At 37.5% G+C, this 27290-nt stretch overlaps 1 protein-coding gene across 2 annotated transcripts in view; it reads left to right on the top strand.

The window, feature by feature from the left end:
- Nucleotides 1-22770, top strand: part of LOC141678622 (tropinone reductase homolog) — a 32063-nt gene extending 9293 nt beyond the window's left edge. The window contains exons 1-5 of one of the 2 annotated variants that reach the window (XM_074484967.1): nt 21053-21150; nt 21257-21464; nt 21551-21767; nt 21906-22018; nt 22364-22770. In XM_074484967.1, coding sequence (XP_074341068.1) covers nt 21059-21150; nt 21257-21464; nt 21551-21767; nt 21906-22018; nt 22364-22540 — 807 coding nt within the window. In that variant the 5' untranslated portion in view covers nt 21053-21058 and the 3' untranslated portion in view covers nt 22541-22770. Of the gene's footprint in view, nt 1-21052; nt 21151-21256; nt 21465-21550; nt 21768-21905; nt 22019-22363 lie in introns of those variants that run through there. The other variant, XM_074484966.1, reaches the window with a different exon arrangement.
- Nucleotides 22771-27290: the final 4520 nt, after the last annotated feature.

Here is a 27290-nt window from a genome sequence, read left to right as displayed (position 1 = left end):
CACGCTAGGCATATTGATCTTTTAATTAGTTCAGAGACTAGATCAGCTCAGAATCAGGGTCTAGTTGATTGGTTGGTATTTGAGTTAGGAGTTATGGGAGGCAGTGTCTAGATGGTAGACTTCTGGATTAGTAGTTATCAGATTTCGGACACGTGTGTCCTTAGAGTTCTGTAGCATAGTTTATGTATTAGGCGGAGGCTGCTATGATATCCAAATTTTGTTGTGTATTCAGTTTTATTATCATTGTTAAACTGTAGCTGTTTAGTTGGATATTTCATATTGTTGTTGTACTATAGTTCTTTGATATAAAAGTTGTTGTTCCGTTTTTGTAAAACTTTTGTACTGTTATTATTGTTGTTACTGTTATTGTTGAATTTGTTGCTGGTTTTGTTAAATTTAGCCATTCATATGGATGAACTCCAATTATATGAGGATGGGAATATTTTACTGTAGCACGTTCTCCTGAAACATAAAAATGTTGCTACCCGGGGGCAAAAATTTTCATATTAAAACAATTTCTTATGTTTCAGGAGAATGCCGCCCAAGAAGAATATCCCGTCCAATTCCTCTAGTAGAGAGTCGGTTGGGGGCACAACCATGGGTGAATTGCTTGATTTGCTGTGCCAACAGTCTAATCAGATGGCTCACTCTTCTTTTTTGTCGATCCTAGAATTCTCGTCACGCTTTTTTCTTTTCTTTGTTTTAGAGTCACAATTTGATAGACTCTTCCCCTCCTCTCAATATCATGAATAACAATATCTGAGCTATCAAATAAATTCGTCGTCGCGAAAAAATAAAATAAAATCAGCAATAACAATTTCTGCAACAGCAGCAACAACAACAATTCATACAACAACAACACCAACAAATCCAACAATAGCAGTTGCAGCTTCAGCAGCAACACCAGCAGAGAGAGCTAAACCAAATTGTTAGTTTTAAATCCTTTCAGTCTGTCAAACCCCCAGAGTTTAAGGGCGAAGTGGACCCTGTTGTTGCCCGAATTTGGCTTAAGGAAATGAAAAAGGCTTTTACCCTCATTCAAGTAAGTGATGATCTTAAGACTGATTATGCGAGTTAGTTTCTTAAGGATGAAGCAAATTATTAGTGGGAATCCACTCGTGCCTTGGAAAGAGAGGGTCCTGTTTCTTGGACCAGGTTCACAGAGTTATTCTTGGAAAAATATTTCCCAGATTGTCTACAGAACCAGTTGGAAGTTGAGTTTCTGGAATTGAAGCAAGGTGAAAGAAGTGTGGCGGAATATGAGTCTAAGTTTACGGAATTGGCTCGATTAGTTCCTGAGTATTTGAGTACGGAGACCCAGAAAGCAAGAAGGTTTCAACAAGGGTTGAAGCCTAAAATTCACAGTGGAGTTGTGGATTTACAACTCAAGATGTATCCGTTGACTTGTCGTCGTCTATGGAACATGGTTACACTAAACGGATTAAGATTCAAGGTGAAACATTCCATCTGAATCCGGTAGCCGTCGAAGTAGAGGACTTAGGAGGATTCAAACTTGGAAGGGTACCGACTCTAAAAAACAAGTCATGATGAGAAACCTGAACGCATTTATGTATGGATTTGTGGGGGATTGTTAGAAAAATAGAATTTTAGATCATAAGTTTTATTATTTTCTTGATATTAATTCCAAAATCTAATGATTCGAAGTTGTTCCTTGATATGGGAACTTAAACTTTCATGTATGGGTTTAAGATTTTTCTTAATGAAATTCATAGAGAAATTGAGTTAAAGCGGGTAAACTGAAAGAGTTATGAGATTCGTTTAATAATTAATTTAAATTAATGATTGATTTAATATTGTTTTTGTTATTTCTAGAGAACTAACAATGAGATTTACAGAAGGGGGGTTGAATGTAAATCTCAAAACTTTTTCAAGTTTTGAGCAGTTTATAAAGACTGTGTGTTCAAGATGAACAAGTGTGTGAATTGCTTTAAGCTGATACAGACAGATATATATTCAAACACAAATGTAAAGAACACAATAAACCTTTAAAAACTTTTCGGGTGGATTTGTTGTTCCACCAGAGATGGTATTTCAGAAATTCTGTGATCTAAGAATTTGATCACAGCTGCATCCTAGTACAAACTAGATAATTTTTCTCTCAAGATTTTTCTAAACAGCTCTGGAAAAATTCTTATCTAATTACTAGCTACTACTTGGTTTATATATTACCAAGTTTACAAGTGAAGACAAGGATATATAAAATAATAAAGTAAGATCTCCACTTGTTTCTTCTCCAGTTCACTCCAGTACTTTGTTGACTTAATGTCTCTTTATACTAGAGTAGAACGGCTGCTTTTTCTGATGTTCCTGAAATTAGGCTGCCACATTTCAGTTATCTCTGTTCACCCACGTGCCTCTGTTTGTAGGTACAACTACCACTTATCAACGGTTAATCAACAGAACATCCGTTGAAACTTTCATCCGTTGATGCACTCATCCGTTGAAGGATGTTATCCGTTGAAGCTTTAGAGACATCCGTTGAAGCTTAGCTTCTCATCCGTTGAAGGTCTTTAAGTCATCCGTTGATACCACTTCATTTATACAAAATTACAAGGCATGAAATATTTACAATTGGCCTTCCTATCTGCATATCTTCTAGTAGTCAACATGACTCATAGTTTCTCTCAACTTCTAAGAATTACATCTTAAATACAGAGACTGAAATATGCTACAACACTAGACTTATTTCTAAGTAAAGCTACACCATCAACGGATAGCCAAAGTGGTCTTATCCGTTGAGGCTACAGACACTGAATTTCTACTTAAGTGTTTTGTTAAACATATCATCAAACTAATGCACATATATTCCTAACAATCTCCCCCTATTTATGTCTATAAGAATTGTAGGCATAAATTCAGGGTTAACTTGATGATAACAAAACACTTAACAGATATATAAATTGAAACTAAGTAGAAATTTAAAAATGCTGCAAAAATGTATGTACTAGGAGGAAATTGAAGATTTACAGTATTTCCAAGGATACTCCTTTAGCCTGAGCAAATCATCTTTTTCTTCTTTGTTCCCTGGTTTTCTTTCCCAGCCCTTTGTCATTTTCCTCAATTTGGAGTTGGAGTTGTCTGAAGAATTCAGCTTCATCTTCAACACTGATATCCAACTTAGATTGCATTTCCTTGAGAGTTTCATTGCTGGCAATCTTGAGTTGGTCTTCAAGTCTGAAAAATCTTCTGACTCCTTTATCATCTCTAAATTCCATCAACCAATGAGGTGATTTGTGAATTGTAATTCCCCTTCCTTGAATGAGTAAAGTCCTGGGTAAAGCATTGGGCTCCCTCCAAGTTTTCCTTATATTGGCAATCTTGTTGAGAATTTCAGTCTTGGCAGTTCTGGTAAAGCCAGAATCCTTTTGTATAGCTGAAAAGACTCTAATCAAGGTAGAGTAGCCTTCATTCAGAATCCTGTGGAGAGGCCATGTTCTTTCCCCAGCTCCTTTGTATCTGAACACTAATCTCTCTGGTAGCTGTCTGTAAGCAGCTATTCCTCTTACATCCTCCAGCTCATCCAAATAGAGTTCAATGTCTGAAATTTCTTTTATGTCACAGATGTGAACATAATCATCTTTAGAAATGGATGGCTTAGGCTTAGGCTTTTGTTTTTGAGTGAATTTCTTAGAGGTTATGGGAGGTGTAGATTTGGGTTTTCTTTTCTGTTTCTTTGGTAGTGGAAGAGTGGTTAGAAAGGTAGGCAATTTGATGGTGTCCCAATCAATAGGTTCCTCTTTTGGAATGATTGGTTCACCATGGATGTTTATAGTGGGATTAGCAACAAGAGGTTCAGGTATGGAAGGTAGTGGTTTAGATATAGATTTGGTTACTTCAGTATTATCTTCACTCCTTCTATGTGCCTTGGCCTTTCTTCTGTTTCCCTTCTGCCATTCCTCTCTTTCTTCCATACTCTCACCAAATATACTCCCAAAAACCTCATCTAGGTTTGCAATCTTGTCTTCACCCCTGACTTCAATTCCTTTCTCTTCTTCAACTTGACTTGACTTTAGCTGTTGTTCAAGCTTTGCTTGTGCTCTTTTGTCAGCCTTTAGTTGCTTGACTTCTTCCTTCTTGGCTATTGAGAATTTGGGATGTCCTTGCATCACACATATGCTCTTTCCCTCTCTAGAGATAATAGCCCTATTTCTCCTTACAGCCTCATCCATGGTCTCTTTGAGATAAGCAATACTCCTACCTAAAAGCTTGTTCTCATCAGCTTTTGGAGGAGGAAAGTCCACTTCTTTTAAAGGATTCTTTGTAGAGTCCTTATTGGATCTTTTATTGGGCTTGAGAATTATAGCTTGTAGTTCTTTGGAAGAAGCTTCTCCATCCTTATGTCTCCCTACTGGCTTGAGCTCCATGTTGATTGGTTCAATCTTTGTGCTATATTTCACAGATGTTGATTTATCTTGTGTAGAGCCAAACAACAGTTGCAACCTTTCATCAATTCTCCTCCTTTGCTCTTTCACTTGAATTTCAGCTGCTGCTAGCTGAATCAAATCAATTCCATCAGGCTTTCCTTTGATTTGAATGATTGGAGAAGTAGTGATGGCAGGAACTAGCACTTTAGATATTTTGATTTTTGTAGATGGCTCTCCTTCCCCTTCCCTTTTACTCTCCCCCTTTTTGTTATCATCAAGGAGAGGGGTCAAGCCTTGTGCTTTTGCCAGCTGCATTAGGAGACTGGTTTGAGATTGTTGGTTGTGAAGAATGGTGGCCACAGAATCTTCAATAACTTGAACTCTGTCTTCCAACTTGGCCAGCCTTTTCTCAGTAACTGATTCCTTTTTCAATCTCAAAACCAAGTCCTGCAATGTACCATAGGGCATGACTGAATCCAATTTTTCAGAACTGTAGGATTTCAAGTCAGCAATATCCTTCCTGAGATCATCCATACTCAGATTCTGCTTTACTTGCTGCAACTTCATGAGATGCAGTGAGTCCAGGTGAGCTTGAAGGATAGCCTTGATACTTGCATGTGAAGTGTTCTGAATGGCCTGTTGAATAGTGTTGATTTGTTTGACTAAGGAGACATTGAATTCCCCTGATCTATACTCCTTTGTCAAAGCCCATTCAGGTAGATTTGGAATTGAACTAGGGCCTTCATCTCCCCCTAAGTTCATGCTTCCATTAAAAGAAACAGAGTCATCATCATCAGAATTTACTCCAAATTCCTCAGATGGCTCACCAGCTGTAGAAGGCATCTTGTTAATAGCAGCTTTATCCCTTTGAAGAGATTCTGTTGTGTGTACTAGATGTAGTGTCTTTTCTGCCTTCTCATTGCCCTGAGCAGCCAACATTTGATAGGCTGACACAGGATGAGTAAAAGTGTCAGCATCCAAGGAAATGTTATCAATTACAGCTTTGTAATGTTGCTGAAATTGTCTTTCCTTTTCAGCATCATCCACAATCATTGACTCACTAGCAATGGCTGGTTCCACCCTTATATCTACTGTACCTGCCTTTCTCTCTTTTTCTCTATTTTCTTGCATCAGGGGCTCCCCCTGGCTCACACAACTCACTCCCTCACCTTCACCTACTAAGGTGGTACTCCTCTCACTTACTTTTGCCATGCTGGAAGAAATAGCATGCATTTTTGAGCTCTCAATCTCTCCTTTTGCCTGGGAGCAACCCAGCCTCTCACTCAAATTTTCACTCCCTTCCCTCAATCCTAAGAGTGATTGCACAGTATTCATGTCTTCTACACTTGGAATTGATTCAGTTATGTGTGGAGAGACTATCAACGGATGTGGAATATCCGTTGAAGGTGAAACTGATGTTATCAACGGATAACTGCTGTTAAGCTTATCCGTTGAAGAGCAACCACTTGTCAACGGATGAGTGATATCCGTTGAAGAAGGACAAGAAGTTGAAATTAAAAGTGATATAACTGTTGAATCTGTGTAGATTGATTTGAGATGTGGTGACACAGATCCTTCAATTATATCTGAAAGAATTTGCGGGTGATCCAACAAATCATCTAAGAGATGATGATCACCTGTATTTGAGTGGGGCTCCTCCCTGAGTTGTAAAGAGGGAGAATCAGGAATTGATGGGAATAACATATCCACATCCAGAGATGGTGATGAAGTGTTTGGTGATTGATGTGTGATTATTGTGAGAGAATGGGGCTGTGACTCCACATTTATTGGAGCCACATCAAACTGAGTTTGAGAAGGCATAGATACAGATGGATGTATCTGTGCAGTGTGTGCACCCTGTGTAGAAGATTGGGTTCTAGCCTTCTTTCTTCTAATAAAAGCTTTTGTTGGTGAGTGTTTGGCTTCAGTGTCCCTCCCTCGTTTGTTCTGTGTTCCTGGTTGGGAACTATTTTCAATAGTAACATCCTTTTGGGAGGAAGCAACTAGGGATTTGCTAGATACCTTTTCAACCACCACAGCTTTTTGAGAAACTGTGGCTTGGCTAGCTTGGGAAGCACTTAACTCTCCTTCCTTATCCTGGGGGTTTCTTTGATGTTCACCCCTCCCCTCACCACTCACACCCTGTTCACTCCCCTCAGGGTTAATGGTTGGTGTTACAACTGTTGTCTTTTGAGAAACAACAGAGGTGGTTTTCTTTGTCTTTGATTTTGAAAGTTTAGTTTTGGTGACCTTGGTAGAAATCTGTTGGGGCATTGTCACAGATTTCATGGCCACACTAGAAGATAAAGAAATAGAGGGGTTGGAAGAAGTAGGAGTTGTAGAAGCAATTACCTCACCTACCTGAGGTGCATTCATGATTGGTAAATATACCAATGGCACACTGCTGTTGAGATCCATTCTCAATAAATCTGCAAGAACTCTTTTCTCTTGTGCCCAGCACTTGAGTTTATTATTCTCATTGATTATGACCAAACCTTCAGCAACATGGTTAGCCAATAACATAAAGAATCTAGCATAATAGATGTTATTAGGTCTATTAGCTTTGTTACCTAATCTAGTACCCAATTCTAGCATCACATAGTTGCTAAGGTTAAAATACCTATCAGAAACAAGCATATAGAGCATATTAACAAGAGATGAAGTTATGGAATCAAAATTACTAATTTTCCCAGAGAAAACCTTTATAAAGGCATCCCCAAGAAAACTCCATTCTTTCCTAAGGCCTTTTCTTCTAATACTCCCTAAACTGGCAGAGTTAAGAGAATAACCTATGGAATCTAACATGCTGGATACATCATTATCAGTGTGTGGTGTCATGGCATTGTTCTCAGGTAATTTAAAACATGCTTGTAAATCATCACAGTTAATACAGTGATTTTTACCTTTGAGAGTGAAGGAGATAGTCATATCTATGGAGTTGAACTCAGCAGTTGTCCAAATCTCCTCAACTACTTCACAGTAAATCGTTGGGGCTTCCAGCATTGTATAGCTAAGTTTACAGTTTTTGATGAAGTCCATCATTTTGTGATAGTCTGAATGGGCTTCATTCTTTTCTACCAAAGCTATGAAATTGTTCTTCTCATAGATGAACCCAGATTGAGACATAATTTTCACGACTGGTGCCATTGTTGTGAGTAGAAATTGCAGAGAATAACTTGAAGGTTTTGCAGAGAGAAAATGGTAAATGCTTGAAATTTTAAGAAAGCGTAAAGTAAAAATGAAAAATCAGAAGGGCTTATATGCTTTCAAAAAAAAAAAAATTAGTAAAAGATTAATCAATAAGTATATGTTAGTGAATTTCAGCCGTTTAAGAATAAACTGTAAGTATTCTAACAACTACCTTTAAAACCAATACATACAGATGTATGTATGAGTATCAACGGTTAAGAAAATAGAATCAACGGCTGTGAAACACCTGAATCGACTGATGTGACATTTCAACGGATAAGGCAAATTGTCATCCGTTGAAAGGTACTTCAGTTTTATCCGTTGACGGATAAAAATTCCAGAAATGTATTTGTCTTTCAACGGATAATGAATATCCGTTGATAGAGCAATTTTGACTTTCAACGGATAGGAAACATCCGTTGATGGTATAAACTTTGTTAAAAGTCAAATTTGTTCTAGCAACTAATATATTTCAGACTTCAATTCAAATTGCAATAAGGACATGAATTTTAAGAGTAATTAAGCATACCTAGCTCACTTACTAATCTTGTGAATGTTGATTCATCAAGTGGCTTGGTAAATATGTCTGCAATTTGTTGTTCACTTGGAACAAAATGTAGTTCCACTGTACCATTCATGACATGCTCCCTAATGAAGTGGTACTTGATATCAATGTGCTTGGTTCTTGAGTGCTGTACAGGATTCTCTGTTATGGCTATGGCACTTGTGTTGTCACAAAAGATAGGAATTCTATCAACATGAAGTCCATAGTCAAGGAGTTGATTTCTCATCCATAACACTTGAGAGCAGCAATGTATTCAGCCTCAGCTGTAGAAGTAGAGACTGAATTTTGCTTTTTGCTAAACCATGATACAAGCTTGTTTCCCAGGAATTGGCAGGAGCCTGTTGTACTTTTCCTGTCTATTTTACAACCTGCATAGTCTGCATCTGAATAACCAATTAGATCAAAGCCAGATTCTCTAGGATACCAAATACCTAAATTTGGTGTACCCTTGAGATATCTGAAAATCCTTTTGATAGCTATTAAGTGAGACTCCCTAGGATCAGCTTGAAATCTAGCACACAGACATGTAGCAAACATTATATCTGGTCTGCTAGCAGTTAAATATAAAAGTGAACCAACCATGCCTCTATAACTTGTAATGTCCACAGACCTTTCAGTCTTATTTAATTCAAGTATGGTGGCAGTGGCCATGGGAGTTTTTGCAGATGAACATTCCATTAAGTCAAACTTCTTTAAAAGATCATGAATATATTTAGTTTGACTAATGAAAATTCCATTACTAACTTGTTTAATTTGTAAACCAAGAAAATAGGTTAGTTCTCCCATAAGGCTCATTTCATAATTACTTTGCATTAGCTTAGCAAACTTTTTACAAAGTTTATCATCTTTAGAACCAAATATTATGTCGTCTACATAAATTTGAACAAGTATACTAGAGCCATTAACATTCCTAAAGAAGAGAGCTTTATCAACAGTACCTCTAGTGAAGTGATTCTCCAAAAGAAATTTTGATAAGGTTTCATACCAGGCTCTAGGTGCTTGCTTCAGTCCATAGAGTGCTTTCAACAGATAATATACATAGTCTGGAAAATTTGGATCTTCAAATCCTGGAGGTTGACTTACATAGACTTCTTCCTCTAATTTCCCATTTAGAAATGCACTCTTGACATCCATTTGATAGACTTTGAAATTGGCATGAGCTGCATAGGCTAGAAAAATTCTGATGGCTTCAAGTCTTGCAACAGGAGCATATGTCTCATCAAAATCTATTCCCTCTTGCTGAGAATAGCCTTTAGCAACCAATCTGGCTTTATTCCTTATGATAATGCTATTTTCATCCATCTTGTTTCTGAATACCCATTTTGTGTCAATAGGACTCTTGTTCTTTGGTTTGGGTACCAGCTTCCAAACTTGGTTTCTCTCAAATTGGTTTAGCTCTTCCTGCATAGCTAATATCCAATCTGGATCCAATAAGCCTTCTTCCACTTTCTTAGGTTCCTCCTGAGATAGAAAACTACTATACAGACATTCATCTTGAGTAGCTCTTCTTGTTTGCACTTTAGATGATGCATCACCAATGATCAGTTCAAAGGGATGATTCTTGGTCCATTTCCTTTGAAGTGGAAGATGTGCTCTAGATGAGGTGGCCTCAGTATTGTCATGATGTGAGACAGAGTGTTGACTAGTTGAAACTCCCCCTGAGTTGTTGGTCCTTTGCAGGGAACTTGGAGTTCTATCAACTGATGATGTAAATCGATTATCCGTTGATAAACTATGATCAACGGATGCTTCATTTAGTACTTCAACGGATGATACACCATGTCTTTCAACGGATACTGCATTGCCTCTATCAACGGATGCAGAATTCTGACTTTCAACGGATGCAGTATTTTGTGCATTATCCAAGGGCATGTTTTGAATCCCTTTTGAAGTGTTATCTCCATCAGTCTCCTCTTCACTATCATCACAATATATCTCAATGTTGTCAAATTTGAGTCTCTCATATTGTCCCTCATCTGTTAGTCCATCAATCTTTTTATCATCAAACACAACATGCACAGATTCCATAACAATGTTGGTTCTTAGATTGTAGACCCTATAAGATTTTCCAGCTGAATAACCAACAAATATCCCTTCATCAGCCTTTGCATCAAACTTCCCTTTATGGTCAGATTGATTCCTTAGTATAAAGCATTTACATCCAAAGACATGAAGAAAGTTTAGAGTTGGTTTTCTTCTCTTGAACAACTGATAAGGAGTCATGCCTTTAGCTTGATTGATCAAAGAGATATTTTGAGTGAAACAGGCACAATTAACAGCTTCAGCCCAGAAATATGTTGGTAACTTTGATTCTTCAAGCATTATTCTGGCAGCCTCAATTAAAGATCTGTTCTTTCTTTCAACTACCCCATTTTGCTGAGGTGTTCTTGGAGCTGAGAACTCATGCATGATTCCATTTTCTTCACAGAACAGCCTCATTGATAAATTCTTGAGCTCAGTTCCATTGTCACTCCTGATATTCCTAACCTTCAGGTCAGGATGATTATTGACTTGCCTGATGTGATTGATAATGATTTCACTTGCTTCATTCTTTGATCCAAGAAAATAGACCCATGAAAACTTTGAGAAATCATCTACAATCACTAAGCAATATCTTTTTCTTGCAATTGACAATACATTGACTGGTCCAAACAAATCCATATGTAGCAGCTGTAATGGTTCATCAATTGTTGTTTCAAGCTTCTTTTTGAATGATGCTTTCCTTTGTTTGCCTTTCTGACAAGCATCACACAAACCATCCCTTGAGAATTCAACAAGAGGAATTCCTCTTACTAGGTCCTTTTTGGCTAGATCATTCATTGTCTTGAAATTCAAATGGGATAGCTTCTTGTGCCATAGCCAACTCTCAACTGAACTTGCTTTGCTGAAGAGACAAGTAATAGATTCTGCATTTGCAGAGTTGAAGTCAGCTAAGTACACATTTCCTTTTCTAACTCCAGTTAGAACCACTTTGTTGTCTTTCTTACTAGTGACAACACAGGCTTCAGAATTGAAGGAAACTGTATTCCCTTTATCACATAGTTGACTGATGCTCAGTAAGTTATGTTTGAGACCATCAACTAATGCAACTTCATCAATGATGACATTCCTTGTTGAAATCAAGCCATATCCCATAGTAAACCCTTTGCTGTCATCTCCAAAGGTTATGCTAGGGCCAGCTCTTTCCTTAAACTCTGTGAGCAGGGAGAAATCTCCTGTCATGTGTCTTGAACAGCCACTGTCCAAGTACCATAGATTTCTTCTATTTCCCTGCACACCATAAAATCAATCAATTTGATTTTGGTACCCAAGTTTCCTTGGGTCCATTCTTGTTAGCCTTTCTCCTAGACTTCATTCCTCCTGCATCTCTAGACTTAGGTAACTTTGAGTCAACCTTGGTCTTGGATGTAGTTGGTTGAGGTGTAGGGTTAGTCACAGAATCATTTAGCACATTTGGAATATGATAAGGCATGGACTGTGCATACATGTTATTCCACATAGGCATATTGTATGGCATTTGAGGCATACTAAATGCAGCAAGATAAGGATTGTTAAAATATGGCATGTTTGCAAAATGTGCATAAGGATTCTGTTGAGACATAGTAGGCATAGCATGTAGAGATGATGCAGACATGTTAGGCATGGAAGAGGGTACAGATATGGGGGTTTTCTTAATAGATTTGCAATTAGCAGATAGATGATTAACACTACTACAATGCACACAGCTTTTTCTAGGAGCATACCTATCAGGTGTGTAATTGTTATGTTTGTTAACACCTACCTTCCCATTTCTGTTAGATTTTCTTTTAGTTTCCTTTTTATCCTCAACCATCTTGAGCCTATTATTTAACTGTTCTAAGGTCATGTGCCCTATATTCACCTTACTGTCATCTTTGGATGTGCTTGCTTCTTTTTTAACAAAGTTCTTGGAAGTTGAACCAAACTTTTTGTTGAGTTTCTTTAGATTTTCACTATTAGAAATATCTGCCTATTTTAATTGAGGAACCTTCAACGGATGCTCATTTTCTTCCTTCAACGGATAACCTTCATCATCCGTTGATTCCACATCCGTTGACAGCCCATCAATTAATTCCAGTTTCTTTTTGTTTTTATCCCAGGCAGTTTCACAGAATGATTCAATTCCTTGGACCTTGGCAATTTGAGCACTAACATCTCTAGATGTTTTCCAGGCTTTAATCACCTCTTGCTCTCTCTTTAATTGATTAGAAAGTATTTCTACTTTCTTAATAGATTCAGCTAGTTCATTCTCAACAGATATACAATGCAGCTTGGTTTTCTCTAGGTCAATCAACTTATCTTCTAACATAGCATTTCTATTACTTAAAAACAGATTGTTCTCTTTAATCCTACTATTTTCTTTAGCAAGAGATTTAAGAGACACACGCAAATGATACAATTCAGTAGACATGTCATTAAAAGCATCATTGCACTCTTCTTTAGTAAGTTGTGTTACATCAGTAGTGATTACCTGAGTTGTTACCTGATTGCTTGATGAACTAACTTCATTTTCCTCAGAATCAGCCATGAGAGCTAAGTTGACATACTCCACATCTTCATTCTCTTCCTCTCCATCAGCTGCCCAATCTTTTTCTTGAGTAATGAAAGCCCTTTCCTTTTGCTTGAGCAGATCAAAATATTTCTTCTTGTAATCTACTTGGTCAAATTTCTTCTTTTCAGAAGTTGGCTTTCTGCACTCACTTGCAAAGTGTCCACTTATACCACAATTGAAACACTTGAACTTTGATTTGTCCACCATGTTCTTATGAGGTTTAGTGGCTCTAGTGTTTTTCTTAAACTTCATCTTTGCAAATCTCCTGGACATAAATGCAAGATGCTCATCAACACTATCAGAGTCATCTTGACTGGAGTTGTCTTCATTCTCAGCAACTTGCTCTTTTCCTTTGCTTGATTCCTGATATCTTGTACCATCTTTGGAGTTTGATGTAGATCTCACAGTTTCTTGTCTGCATTCCCTCTCATTTTCAGCTACCAATGCAACTGAACTTCCTTTCTTTCTCCCCTTCTCCAATACCTCATCCTGTTCCAACTCTAGTTCATAAGTCTTCAAGATTCCATATAATCTTTCAAGAGTGAAGTCCTTATAATCCTGAGAGTTTCTTAAGGAGACAGTCATGGGTTTCCATTCCTTTGGCAAGGATCTTAAGAATTTAAGATTTGAATCCTTCACCTGGTACACTCTACCATACAGCTTCAATCCATTCAACAGCTTTTGGAATCTGTTAAATGTGTCATTTAAAGATTCATTTTCTTCAAAATGAAAATACTCATACTGTTGAATGAGAAGCTGCATCTTGTTCTCTTTTACTTGTTCTGTACCTTCACACAGCAGCTGAACTGTGTCCCAAACCTCTTTGGCAGTTGAGCAATTTATCACATTATCAAACATATCCTTGTCAAGACCATTAAACAAAATGTTCATAGCCTTCTTATCCTTGTGGACTTCTTCTGTGTCTTCCATTGTCCATTCTGCTCTAGGTTTTGGAATGGATTGACCAACAGCAATTGTGGCCGTAGCAACTGTGGCTACTTTGTGGGGAATGTGAGGACCATTCTCAATACAGTTTACATAACCTTCATCTTGGGAAAGTAGATGAAGGTGCATTTTCACCTTCCAGTGGTGATAACTATCTCTGTCAAGAACTGGGATTTTTACTCCAATATCCTTCTTACTCATCTTTGTTAGATTCCAAGATCTTTAAACTCTTTGTTTGTCAAGAGCCTGCTCTGATACCAATTGTTATTTCTAGAGAACTAACAATGAGATTTACAGAAGGGGGGTTGAATGTAAATCTCAAAACTTTTTCAAGTTTTGAGCAGTTTATAAAGACTGTGTGTTCAAGATGAACAAGTGTGTGAATTGCTTTAAGCTGATACAGACAGATATATATTCAAACACAAATGTAAAGAACACAATAAACCTTTAAAAACTTTTCTGGTGGATTTGTTGTTCCACCAGAGATGGTATTTCAGAAATTCTGTGATCTAAGAATTTGATCACAGCTGCATCCTAGTACAAACTAGATAATTTTTCTCTCAAGATTTTTCTAAACAGCTCTGGAAAAATTCTTATCTAATTACTAGCTACTACTTGGTTTATATATTACCAAGTTTACAAGTGAAGACAAGGATATATAAAATAATAAAGTAAGATCTCCACTTGTTTCTTCTCCAGTTCACTCCAGTACTTTGTTGACTTAATGTCTCTTTATACTAGAGTAGAACGGCTGCTTTTTCTGATGTTCCTAAAATTAGGCTGCCACATTTCAGTTATCTCTGTTCACCCACGTGCCTCTGTTTGTAGGTACAACTACCACTTATCAACGGTTAATCAACAGAACATCCGTTGAAGCTTTCATCCGTTGATGCACTCATCCGTTGAAGGATGTTATCCGTTGAAGCTTTAGAGACATCCGTTGAAGCTTAGCTTCTCATCCGTTGAAGGTCTTTAAGTCATCCGTTGATACCACTTCATTTATACAAAATTACAAGGCATGAAATATTTACAATTGGCCTTCCTATCTGCATATCTTCTAGTAGTCAACATGACTCATAGTTTCTCTCAACTTCTAAGAATTACATCTTAAATACAGAGACTGAAATATGCTACAACACTAGACTTATTTCTAAGTAAAGCTACACCATCAACGGATAGCCAAAGTGGTCTTATCCGTTGAGGCTACAGACACTGAATTTCTACTTAAGTGTTTTGTTAAACATATCATCAAACTAATGCACATATATTCCTAACAGTTTTAACTGGAAAAAATAAGTTTATTGATATGTAGGCTAGACTCAACTGGGCTTGTGTGGGCTGAGCTGGTCAACTCTGATTTAATTAAACTTATTTGAATATATATATATTCATATATTTTGTAACAGCTGAGAATTTAATATATATAATCTGTAATGGGTGAGAATTAAATTTATATATATATATATATATATATATTCTGTAACGTCTGAGAATTAAATATATATATTCTGTAATGGGCTGAGAATTTAATATATATATATATATATATTCTGTAATGGCTGAGAATTAAATATTATATTCCGTAACGGCTGAGTGAATACAATATTTAAGTCTGTCGGTTACACTTTCATTTTCGGTACTATAAATACAGAAAGAAAACAGAAGGTATATATACAGCGAAAATACATCTCAAAAACTCTCTATTTTCTCTCTTCTTCCTCTCTACTTTCTCCGCTCTCACAAACACAGCTAGTGATTTTTCCGGCGAGTGAGGTGCTAGTCGTATTTGAGCTTTGGAGGTGTTGTGAACTCAAAGCTCAGAGCTGTTTTATCCTGGAGAAGTTGTTGCAAGAATCTTAACACGACAGGTGGGGGCAATTATCTCTTCAAGAGCAGTCAAGACTCTAAGTAAGGCCTGGAGACTCAGTTGTTAATCTATTTTATTTGTTCCTGTTGATGGCTTCAGCTTTTATGTTTCTTAATAACTCTACTAAAGCCATGGTTACGGGTATAATTTCTGAACTTTGTTTCTTATTACAGTTGCTGATATGCATGCTATTTACCTTCATGTTTTGTTTCGCTAATTATTTACTTGGTCTTGGTTTGTTAAATATGTTGTATAACTGCCTCTATGTTGCTGTAATAGTTAATATTTCCAACAATAACGATACATTTCCATTAAGTTTCTGGAAGGCATATAGAGTTATGAGGAAAACCAATCGTCGATAGCCATCATAGGAAGCCTGTATTTGCAGTAACGGATGATATCGTACCTAGTACTTCTATGGTTCTACCAACCTACCCTACAGAATGGCTGGTATGCAACGCAAAAATCATGGCTGATCAAGGGCCCTTGTCCGCCAGCCCCAGCTACGGCAACCAAGCATTCAAATCCATTTCGTCTCATCTCACATGATCGCATCTATCAGCCCTAAAGGTCAGACAACTAACATCCAACCAGCAAAACTTATCCTTACCTTAGTGTTGTCAATGTGACTTAGTTTTGTTATTATACAGGCATGTATCGGATCCCTTTGCCAAGATGCTTGCGTACCAATTTATATTAGATCAAGCCTACGCAGTTTTATGAAATTTGGGCTTATCCCTGAGAGACTTTAGTGATAAGTTTCGTTAATGTGCTAATTACCGATTTTATTTGATTTAATCTTGGCGTTGTGATATCTTCCTTGATTTGAAAGATAGCGTTTCGATATATTTTCCGTTATTTATTCATTGTGATTGATTATTTTCTCGTTTCAGGGAAATGATAAAATTTGAGCATTAAATGATAATTATTAATCAAAATTTAAAATTAATAAAATTAGAAATTTGGAGATAATTAGGATATGCCAAAATATGGCATAACAACTAGCCCTCATTTCTTCAATGTAACTTGCTGGAGTGGAGAACTAAAAAATTTTCATGCTTCCAAATTTCTTGAGTCGCTTGAAAAAATTGAAATTAATAGATCATTAAATCATATGGAGCACTACAGTGCTCATAATTCGTATGCGAGTGAAATTATGACATCATGTGAGAATCAATATAGAGAATGTATTTTTGCCAAGGTTTCAAAAATGCTAGTATAAGTAATATCCTTTTAAAATCCACTGCGGTCTTACTTGTCAAGTTAGGAACTTGGCGTTTTTAATATAGTCCAAATTATCGTACACACTGTTCAAGTGTCGTTGACTCCTCATAAGTATGTGTCTTCGTTCAGTCCTGAGCCCCCAATTTGGTTGGTAGGACCTTCAAAAAAGTAAAGTATCCTAGACCCCCTTTCGAGAGTAAGACCTATGAATGATATAATTTTTACCCTTGTTCTTCTGAGGGAGTAGAGCCTTTCAATAGTGTAAGTTTTGTCCCGGACTCTCCCGAGAGAGCAAGGTCTTTATCCAAGAGTGTCTCTGACTCCTTTTCTTAAGTGTGTAGCATCGCGGGGCTTATAGTTTGTTCAAGCTACCCTACTTGATAATTTCAGCTCACAAATTTGACATATTTTTAATATATACGTATAATTGCGACGTTACATGAAAAATATTTTAAACGCAATCCAAACGCAAGAATAAATATGGCATTTTATTAATGTCGCGATATTTATTTCTTCTAAATTAATATTCTTTTATTAAATATTTTCTTCAAATTAAGCATCTCGCATGCACAATTTATTTTTTAGATAGATGCATCTCGTACGATCTTTTAAATAATTCATAATTCTTCAAAATAAATATCTCGAAAGATATTTTTGAAAATATATGGTCACCCTACATTAGGATTTCACACTAATTTTACAAGCACAATATTATAATACTCAAACGAATTAATATTTTCAAGTAATAATTATTATTTTTGCATAAAAAATATTTAAAATATAAAATATATGCATGCATCGCTTAATAATTAATGTGTAATTTGCTTGAAAAATAAATTAGGAGCAGAACTGCAACAGACTTATCTTTATATAACCAAAACTTTTAATATAGTTAGGGGACAAATCATGCGCGTGACCTTCAGTTGCTGGCTTGAGGCTTCTTTAATTCAAGCGAGTCCGCTTTGTGTTCCATGTTATTTTTGCGTTGTCCCCGCATGTCACTTGTTATCTATGTGATAGGGTTGAGCAAAAAATTGAATTAAAATCATAACTGAACTGAAACCAGGAAAAACTAGACAAAACCGATTCGATTAAAACCGATTCGAAACCGAAACCGAAAAATTTAAAATTGAACCGATTTAAGGGTTTCGGTTCTGATTTAACACCTAAAAAATGAATTTGTGAACATTGCATGATACACCATTATTCATCATGCTAGACAATGATCGAGAATAAGATGTTTTCACAAAAATATTTCATATACTTTATTTAAATTATTAGAAAATATACATTTTATTTTTTAACAATACTACAAGAAAAAGGTCAATAGACAACGACTCGAAACTGATGCCTAAAATATTTAAACCCGATGTTTTCGTGGGTGTTGTAAAAAAATCTTATTTTTCATATCGGTTTTAGACCGATGTGAAACACACTATAATACACCGTTTTTAGATAAATAACAGTTGTATTAGAAATATTATGACATCATTTAGTAACCGATGTGAATAATAAGAAACAATATCAATTGTCATATATAGCAACGCTTCTGTAAATAGAAAATATGTGGTATACGTATCAAGACATGAGTTATTGTCCGATGTAAAAAAATTTAGATTATTAATAAAGAAAACGATGTAATATCATAAAAAAACATGTGGGCGTGCTTGTGTATTGAGAGAGTTGACATTGGGCAAACAAAAGATGATAACAGATATTTGGGGAGAGAGATAGAGGAGAACTGGGAAAATATCGGGAATGGGAATAAAGAAATTTTAAGGGGGGAATATTTTTATCGCGGGGGGCTTTTGGTTTCTTTTTTTAGTTTTTTAAAGCAGTTTAGACATCAGTTTTGTTTACAACTGATATATTAAACCCCTTTTAACATCGTTTCCAAATGTACCGATATTAAAAATATTTTTGACATTCGTTATTTTTAACAGTGATGTATATGAGATGATATCTATTGACTATTTTCTTATAGTGCAAAACCTGCACAAACTGAGAATTCAAAAAATACACGCTCTGTATACCGAATCATTACTAGATAATGACCGGTGCCTCGCATAGGCTATTATGCTATTTTTTAAAAAAATACATCAAATGGGTCCATCAATAACCCGACAAACAGAAAAACGTTCCCAACTCCTAGCAAAATGAGACATATTTACCAAGTTACACGAAAAATAAATATAACACATATTATTTCACACGATAATAAAGGTCTATAAATTTTAAGAGGATTATAAAATTCTCGAATTGATTTTACTCGATTTTGTTTACAATATTTGAATAATTAATCAATTTTTCGAATACTCATTTTCAGTATTCAGGTACTTGGTTGAGTAATTGTTTAAATTCAAAACAGTTAATTTCTGACTTTCACATATTTATCAATTTACGCGTTAAAGTTAACTGATTTTAAAATATTACTTTTTAGAATAGTATATAATTTACGTAGATAATAAATCCGGAAGCTTGTGTAGAAATGGTCGATATCTTGTTTGAATCATTAGAGCATCTCCAATAGCCTATTAACTTGGATCTTAACTTGTAATTTGAGGAGAGAGATGAATTTTTTTGTTCCAAGAGAATTAAGAGTCTCTTCTCTCTTCTCACTTTTAAGAGCTTCTTTCCCACTCTTAAACAATATTATATTATATATTCATGAAAAGAATCTCTTTCTTTTCCCCCTATTTTTTGTCCTCTATGAATTCAACTTCCAATTAATAATAAAAAATTAATTAAAAGTTCATATAAAGAGCATTGTTTGGAGAATAACAAACATTAATTCACTATGAGCTAATATTATATACTCCCTCTGTCCCCATCAATTCTTTACATTGGGGGACGGGGGCTCGACACCCACTTTAATGCTCTTATTAAATGTAATTGCATAATTTTTTTTAAACTTTTTTCTTCAAAATAAAAATATAATGTTCAAATTTATATATAAAAAAAAGAAAATTTTAAAAATGAATTACAGAAATATAATTTACAATTGCCTTAAAATACTTGTCAAGCAAGCCTGTGAAAAAAATATAAAGAAATTAGGGGGACAGAAGTAGTATTATATTCAGAGTAGATATTTGGAGATTCTTTTACGTAGCGTTGTCAAATGGATAATTCGGACATGGATATGCATATATCTATATCCGCATACGTAATCATCGGATTCGAATACGGATAATATCTGCTTTATTTCGGATACGGATAATATCCATTTTTTCTCGGATATGAATGCAGATTTTTCGGACGAATATGTGATTTTTTGAATTTTTTTGATGGCATTACTGTATTGACGATGATTTTAGAACATTTATTACGATTAAAATCAAACAAAATATTTATATATATATACATAAAGTATGTGTACAATCATATAAAGTTTATATAAATATATTATTTGATGCATATACACACACTTAAAATAATAGAATAAATTTTAAATTAAATGTAATATTATAATTATATAATTTAAATAATTATATATGTATTCGATTTCAGATTCGAATATTCCGATTTCGAATACGGATAGTATCCTTTTTATTTCAAATATAAATAATATTCGTTTTTGTCGAATACGGATATGAATTTCTCGGAAACATATTAAATTTTTCGAATTTTTTTAAGTGCACTTACGTGTATATATTGCATTTGAAATCATGCACTTCATGTCATTTCCTAATTTAGTCAAAGTCTTGAAAACGTAATCATGATTTCTTATTTTCAAAATGTTACATGTGTTTTTTTAAGTAAAAATATTTGACTAAATACATATAGGACAAATATTTGGTGCATCAAATATTTGACTAAATATTTGTATTTATCAAGGCCGTATAAAATATAGTTTTATAAATTCTTTTAAAAAAAAATTTGTTTAAAAATTTAGATATTTTATTTTTATTTAGAAGAAAATATTATAAAAAACATTTAGGAATTATTTTTATAGTATGTTTAAATATGTGCTGATATCCGTTATCAATATAAAAAACTTGAACAATCTAAAGAATATTTTTTATTATTAATAATATGAGAAAGCACGTGCATACACCGGTGAATTAAAATATGTCAAATGTTGTGTAACACAATATTGAAAAAGAAATCAAAAACTAATTCAAGACAGATATCACGTACTCCTGAGATTTTAAGATATAAAATATTTTAGAACCTAGAACAAGCCATTAATCATTTAACACATTTTAGTTTTTACAACATTTGTACTCGCGTCACAATCATAAGTCATCTGCAACATATTATAAAAGGCATGCCATTGTTGCATCCAATTTCATTCATGTTCAAGCAAAACAACAATGGCCAAGACAGTTGCAGGTAGCGGTGGTGATAAACGGTGGTCTCTCGACGGAGCAACTGCCCTCGTCACCGGTGGAACTCGTGGCATAGGGTCAGATACTCTGAACTATTTTTATTTTTTTTATTTTTTTAATTTTCTGTAGTCTGGTGAACTTGGAGAGGAGGACTAACATGAACTGTATAATTTTAAAGAATAGGCATGCAATAGTAGAGGAGCTAGCAGGGTTCGGAGCATCAATCTATACATGTTCTCGCAGCCAGAAAGACATTGATAAATGCTTAGAGGAATGGAAACTCAAAGGTTTTCAAGTTGCCGGATCAGTTTGTGACTTAAAATCGCGATCTGAACGTGAGAAACTAATGAACTCTGTGGCTTCTGCTTTCAACGGAAAGCTCAATATACTGGTAAAATGTCGTGAAACGTTCTTGAAAATTGCTTCAGGTGGATTATTTCAACAACTTTACATGACAAGTTAAATTTTTTGTTAAAGGTCAATAATGCTGCAGTAGCTATCAGCAAGGAGACTCAAGATTTCACAGCAGAAGATGTTTCCACCATAATGAGTATTAATTTCGAAGCGCCTTATCATCTGTGTCAACTTTCACAGCCGTTGCTAATGTCCTCAGGCACCGGAAACATTGTGTTCATTTCGTCTATTGCTGGAGTTTTAGCTTTGCCTCTAATTTCTCTCTACTCATCGTCAAAAGGTATTATTTTTCCCGTGCCCTCCGCACCCGTATTCCATATTATATTTATCCAATTCCGTATTCCCGCACTACGCACTCGCACTTTTGCACTGTGTCCTTGCTTCCTAGTCGAAAACTAATGTGTATGAGAAATTGCAGGAGCAATCAACCAACTGACCAAGAATTTGGCATGCGAGTGGGCGAAGGATAATATTCGTGTTAATTGTGTTGCGCCCTGGATTATTAGAACTGAAATGATCGAAAGTCTTGAAGTAAGGATTAATCTACATAATCCCTCCGTTCTTAAATAATTGTCGTTTTGATTTTAGACACGCAGATGAGTAAAAACTAAAGCGGCAATTGATTTAAGAGCCTCGAAAAATATTTATTAGAACTGAAATGTTCGAAAGTCTTGAAGTAAGGATTAATCTACTTGCGGACTGCTTTACCGCCCATTTACCACATGTTCTCTCCGTTCTTAAATAATTATCATTTTGATTTTAGACACGCAAATGAGTAAAAACTAAAGCGGCAATTGATTTAGGAACATCGAAAAATATTTATCATTTGTTAATAACAATCTTTACCGCCATTTCTTTTCTTCATAAATATTGTAGGATGAGAGTCCAGAATTCCGGGAGAATTTTAAGGCTATACTTTCTCGGACTCCGTTTCGCAGGGCCGGAGAAGAAACTGAAGTTTCAGCATTAGTAGCATTTCTCTGCTTACCTGCAGCTTCATACATTACCGGTCAGATTATTTGTGTTGACGGAGGCCATACAATATCCGGTTAAATTTGAACAGGACGGAGTCACATGAGACTGAAATGGGTGCTTTTCTACCTGAATAAACAGAATTTTTAGTAATAAAGCTGGTCATTTCTTTGCCAGAAGCTTGTACTTGTAATGTGATTTTTAAGTGTGCTTTAAGAGTCATTGGGAGGACAATATTGTATGCTTGTGTACTTGGCTTTGGATCTTGCATGTAGCTGCAATCTGAGATGAGTTTTATCATTTTCGATACATTTTCGTAAGTATCTACAGAATAAATTGTACGACTCCACATTTTCTTGTATATTGTCATTCTGATATTAGTAATGCTACCTCTATCTCAGGGCTCCACATTTTCTTGTATATTGTCATTCCGATATTGGTAAATACATTAAAATATTGATTGGTCCCACCATTTTACCCAACTTTATAGTTTTTCTCACTAAATTACATTTTTTCTTTCTCTCTCATCACACTACCTGATGTCCTTACTGATAACTCCTGGTGGCGGGGCTGCTCCTTCGACGGCGTCCTGGATCCTTCTCCGCTGTAGAGGTGTAACTGTGGTTGGGTTCCTACAAAACAACACCGGAAGGGGGGTTGGAGTCCCGCGGCGCCTCCGGCGTGAGAGTAAGAACTAGCTTTTTGGGAAGATGAAGATGAATATGAATGCAAGGTGGCTGTGTGTTTATATGAGTGTGAGAGAGTGATTAACCCCAAAACCTCACCTTCTTGGGCTATTTATATGACAAGGGTAGGGTTTTGGGGTTAGTACCTTTAGATCATAGCCGTCGGTTCTGGGAGCGGAGGACACCTGACTGGAGTGGATGCTTTACACGTGTCAGTGCGGGATTGGCCGAGGAATGTTCTGGGGATCCTCTGACACGTGCCCTGATTATTCCCATGATTGATGTGTGATAGTTGTCTCCATCACGTGCCTGGGCCAACGTCTCAAGTGCTGGGATTTACCAAGGTTAGGCTTGCGGGACTGCGCCGGTTAGGAGCGGTAGTGTTCGGGACTACTGCTTCTAGGAGCTGCGTGGAGTTAGGAGCTTAGGAGTAGTCCTCCCAGGAGCTGTATGGAGTTGAAGGCCTAGGAGTGGTCCTCCCAAGAGCTATATGGAGTCAGGAGTTTAGGAGTTTAGGAGTAGTCCTCCCAGGAGCTGTATGGAGTTGAAGGCCTAGGAGTAGCCCTCTCAGGAGCTATATGTACTATCATGTGCCCCCCACTCCCTTATGCAGATTTTCTGGATGGGGGAGTGAATTTGGGTATGTTTGTAGAACATGAGCTTTTGATTGTTTTGTTGAAAGAACTTGAGCTTTTCTTGCCCCCAGTCCGGAGTTCGATGAGTTCAGCGAATCAGGATTGAGGTAGTTATCTTTAGCAGGAGTTGAGCTTTTCTTGCCCCCCCCAGTCCGGAGTGTGCTGAGTTTAGCGAATCAGGATTAGGGTGGTTGTCTTTAGCAGGAGTTAAGCTTTTCTTGCCCCCCAGTCCGGATTGCGCTGAGTTCGGCGAATCAGGACTAAGGTGGTTGTCCTTAGCAGGAGTTGAGCTTTTCTTGTCCCCAGTCTGGATTGCGCTGAGTTCGGCGAATCAGGACTAAGGTGGTTGTCCTTAGCAGGAGTTGAGCTTTTCTTACTCCCAGTCCGGATTGCGGTGAGTTCGGCGAATCAGGACTAAGGTGGTTGTCCTTAGCAGGAGTTGAGCTTTTCTTGCCCCCAGTCCGGATTGCGCTGAGTTCGGCGAATCAGGACTAAGGTGGTTGTCCTTAGCAGGAGTTGAGCTTTTCTTGCCCCCAGTCCGGATTGCGCTGAGTTCGGTGAATCAGGACTAAGGTGGTTGTCCTTAGCAGGAGTTGAGCTTTTCTTGCCCCCCAGTCCGTATTGCGTTGAGTTCTTTGAATCAGGACTAAGATGGTTGTCTTTAGCAGGAGTTGAGCTTTTCTTGCCCCCCGGTCCGGAATGTGCAGAATTCAGCGAATTAGGACTAGGGTGGTTGTTCTTAGCGGGAGTTGAGCTTTTCTTGCCCCCCAGTCCGGATTGCGCTGAGTTCGGAGAATCAGGACTAAGGTGGTTGTCCTTAGCAGGAGTTGAGCTTTTCTTGCCCCCAGTCCGGATTGCTCTGAGTTCGGCGAATCAGGACTAAGGTGGTTGTCCTTAGCAGGAGTTGAGCTTTTCTCGGCCCCCAGTCCGGATTGCGCTGAGTTCGGTGAATCAGGACTAAGGTGGATGTCCTTGTTAGGAGTTGAGCTTTTATTGCCCCCAGTCCGGATTGATATGAGCGAAGGAGTCCGGACTTGGAGGTCGAAACGGTTTTGGGGAGTTTCCCCCCAATTATTTGAATTATTACAGCTGTTATAGATGTGGAGAGACGTGCCGTAATTATGATAAGCATTAAATACTGCGAGGGATGAGTGGTTGGGATTGTGCCACGTGGCGTGTCGATTAGGTTTTTTACCACCCCTATAAAAGGCAGTCCCTCCCCTCTTTCTTGTTTTTTATCTTCTTTATCTTTTCTCTTGCTCTTGCTTCCCTTTTCTTCTCCATTTCTTTTTCCGGCGGTGGTTCTCAGAGAAGCTCCAGGTTCTCTTGCTGTTTTCTTGGCCGTCCTCAACTTCTCCGTAATCTCTACTTTGTAAGCTTCTTCCCCTGCTTTTCTGCTTTTTGTTCCATTCTTTGAGTTTGCTGCTCAATTGAATTCTTTCTTTGTGCTATTGTGTTCGGTTTTTGTTGGATGTTCTTGTATGTATGTGTATATATGTGTATTTTTGTCTATATTTTGGTGTTTGATTCTGTTTTGATAGTGTTTCTGGAATTTAGGTTTTATGTTAGGGTCCGGACTTTGATACCTAGTCTGGACTAATAGGCTAGGTTTTGGAGTTTGTAATTGGTTGTTGTCTTTGTGTTACTGTGTCGTCTGAGTTCGGAATAATAGGCTAGGTTTGGCTGTTTAGCTTCAGGGTTTTTGCAGTCCGGAGCACCTGTTTAGTGCTATATTTTTGATTGGGTCTCCGGACTGTTGCTTTCAACTTGTAATAAAAATGAATCATAGGGTAGTCCGGACCATGTAGCTTTCAAGATAAATAACCTGTAGGATTTTAGACTAACCTTTATCGCTTGTTTTAGGTTTATGGTCCGGACTAAAGCTCTTGCCAAGGCCTATATAACTTGCTATCTGGGGCCGTCTAGTTCGGATTTTGAGTCTTCTTGTGATTCTGAACGAGTTGAGATGGGGAAGAAAGCTTCTACTTCAGACTTCAAGGCCATAACGAAGCTTTCGGTTGCTAAGATCTCTTCCAGGAAGGTACCATGTAGTCCGGAGGGGCTCTGGATTTAGAATCTCGGATATTTCGTGACCAAGAGTGAGGAGATTGAGGATAGCTTTTATTATAGGAGCATTAGGTCCGGCTATGCTAGGCAGTAAAACGCTGGTCCGGGGCCCTACGACAGGGAAGCGTTTGATAGGAAGTTTGCGAATAGCATAGTGGCTAAGTTGCACTATGAGCTAAAGGATGAATATGCTGTGTTAGAGTTTGAAGCTCAGGATTCTGCAGTCTGAGCTGCTTTTCAGTTGGATCGCCGGATTGAGTGGAGGTGGCCGACTCCGGATGAGAGGGCTCATCACAGGCCGGCTGATGGCTTCGTTCCATTTTGGCTTGAGCATCTCCGGTCTGGATGGAATCCACACTGGCATCTGTTTCTAAAACATTTGTGCAAGTACGTATACAAGATTTCTCCAATGCAGATAACGCCTAATGAGATAAAGTGGATGACTTGGTTCATTGCTACTTGCAATCAATTTAAAGTTCAGCCCACGTTCAAGCTATGGCATCACATCTTTCACTTGGTCCGGTCCAGCCAGTTTCCTTTGTACGAACTTCGGTTTCGGGCTCCGGAGTGCGGCTACGGTGGTTCTTACAGGCCCGTTATTCAGCAATCTTCGCTGAAGTATTGGAATGGGGAGTTGATCATGCTCCGGGGTTTGGACTTATATTATCTCCCCCATATGGCTTCGGAAGGAGTCCGGACTCGTTTCCGTAGGGATGTGCTCCGGGGTGATGCTCTCCGGTTAATTTTTGCATTTTGTGAATGTCTGGGTTTCCAAATGACCCGAGATACTTTTATGAATCACAGAACTTTGCATAGGCTAGGCTGTAAGTAGTCTTGCTTCCTGTCCGGACCTTTCATATGTTTTTTATCTGCTTCCATTTTCTTTTGTTTGCTGTTTTTGAGTTGTGTTTTTTCTTTGTTCCTTGCAGGTTTGCCACACTACAATCCGGACATGCCTTCCTCCGCATACAGTGATGCTTTGAAAGGTCTGGGCAAGGCCTTCAAGTTGCCCAAGAATAATGCTGCTGTTGGGTCCGGTTCTAATGCCTCGGCGGAGGAGGGATCCCAGAGCAATGCGGTTCCAAATCCGGAACCTGAAGTTGCTGCGGATCCTGCTGGTCCGGAGATGGATGTTGAAGTTGAGTTTGGGGATGAGTTTGCTAACCTGGAGGACCTTGGTCCTATAGGCGAGGCTTCAGGTGGAGAATCTGTGAAGAAGAGGAAGAGGCTCTGTACCCTTGGGAGTAAGCCTCCCCGGGCCGAAAACTTTGAAGCTGGTTCCGGGTCCGGGGCTGGCAAGGGGAAGAATGTTGGAGGAGAGAGTCGGGATGAAAGTGGTCTAGGGCTGGAGGAAAAAGTCGCTCGCTTCATGGCCGGGATTCCTACTCAAACTGAGTGGAGGAGGATGAATGAGTCCGGATTCGATACGACTATGAAGGAGTG

The sequence above is a fragment of the Apium graveolens genome, chromosome 8 (genome assembly GCF_009905375.1).
Source record: "Apium graveolens cultivar Ventura chromosome 8, ASM990537v1, whole genome shotgun sequence".
Taxonomy (NCBI): domain Eukaryota; kingdom Viridiplantae; phylum Streptophyta; class Magnoliopsida; order Apiales; family Apiaceae; genus Apium; species Apium graveolens.
The sequence above is the reverse complement of the archived record's forward strand: the minus strand, read 5'-3'. Positions and strand labels throughout refer to the sequence as shown.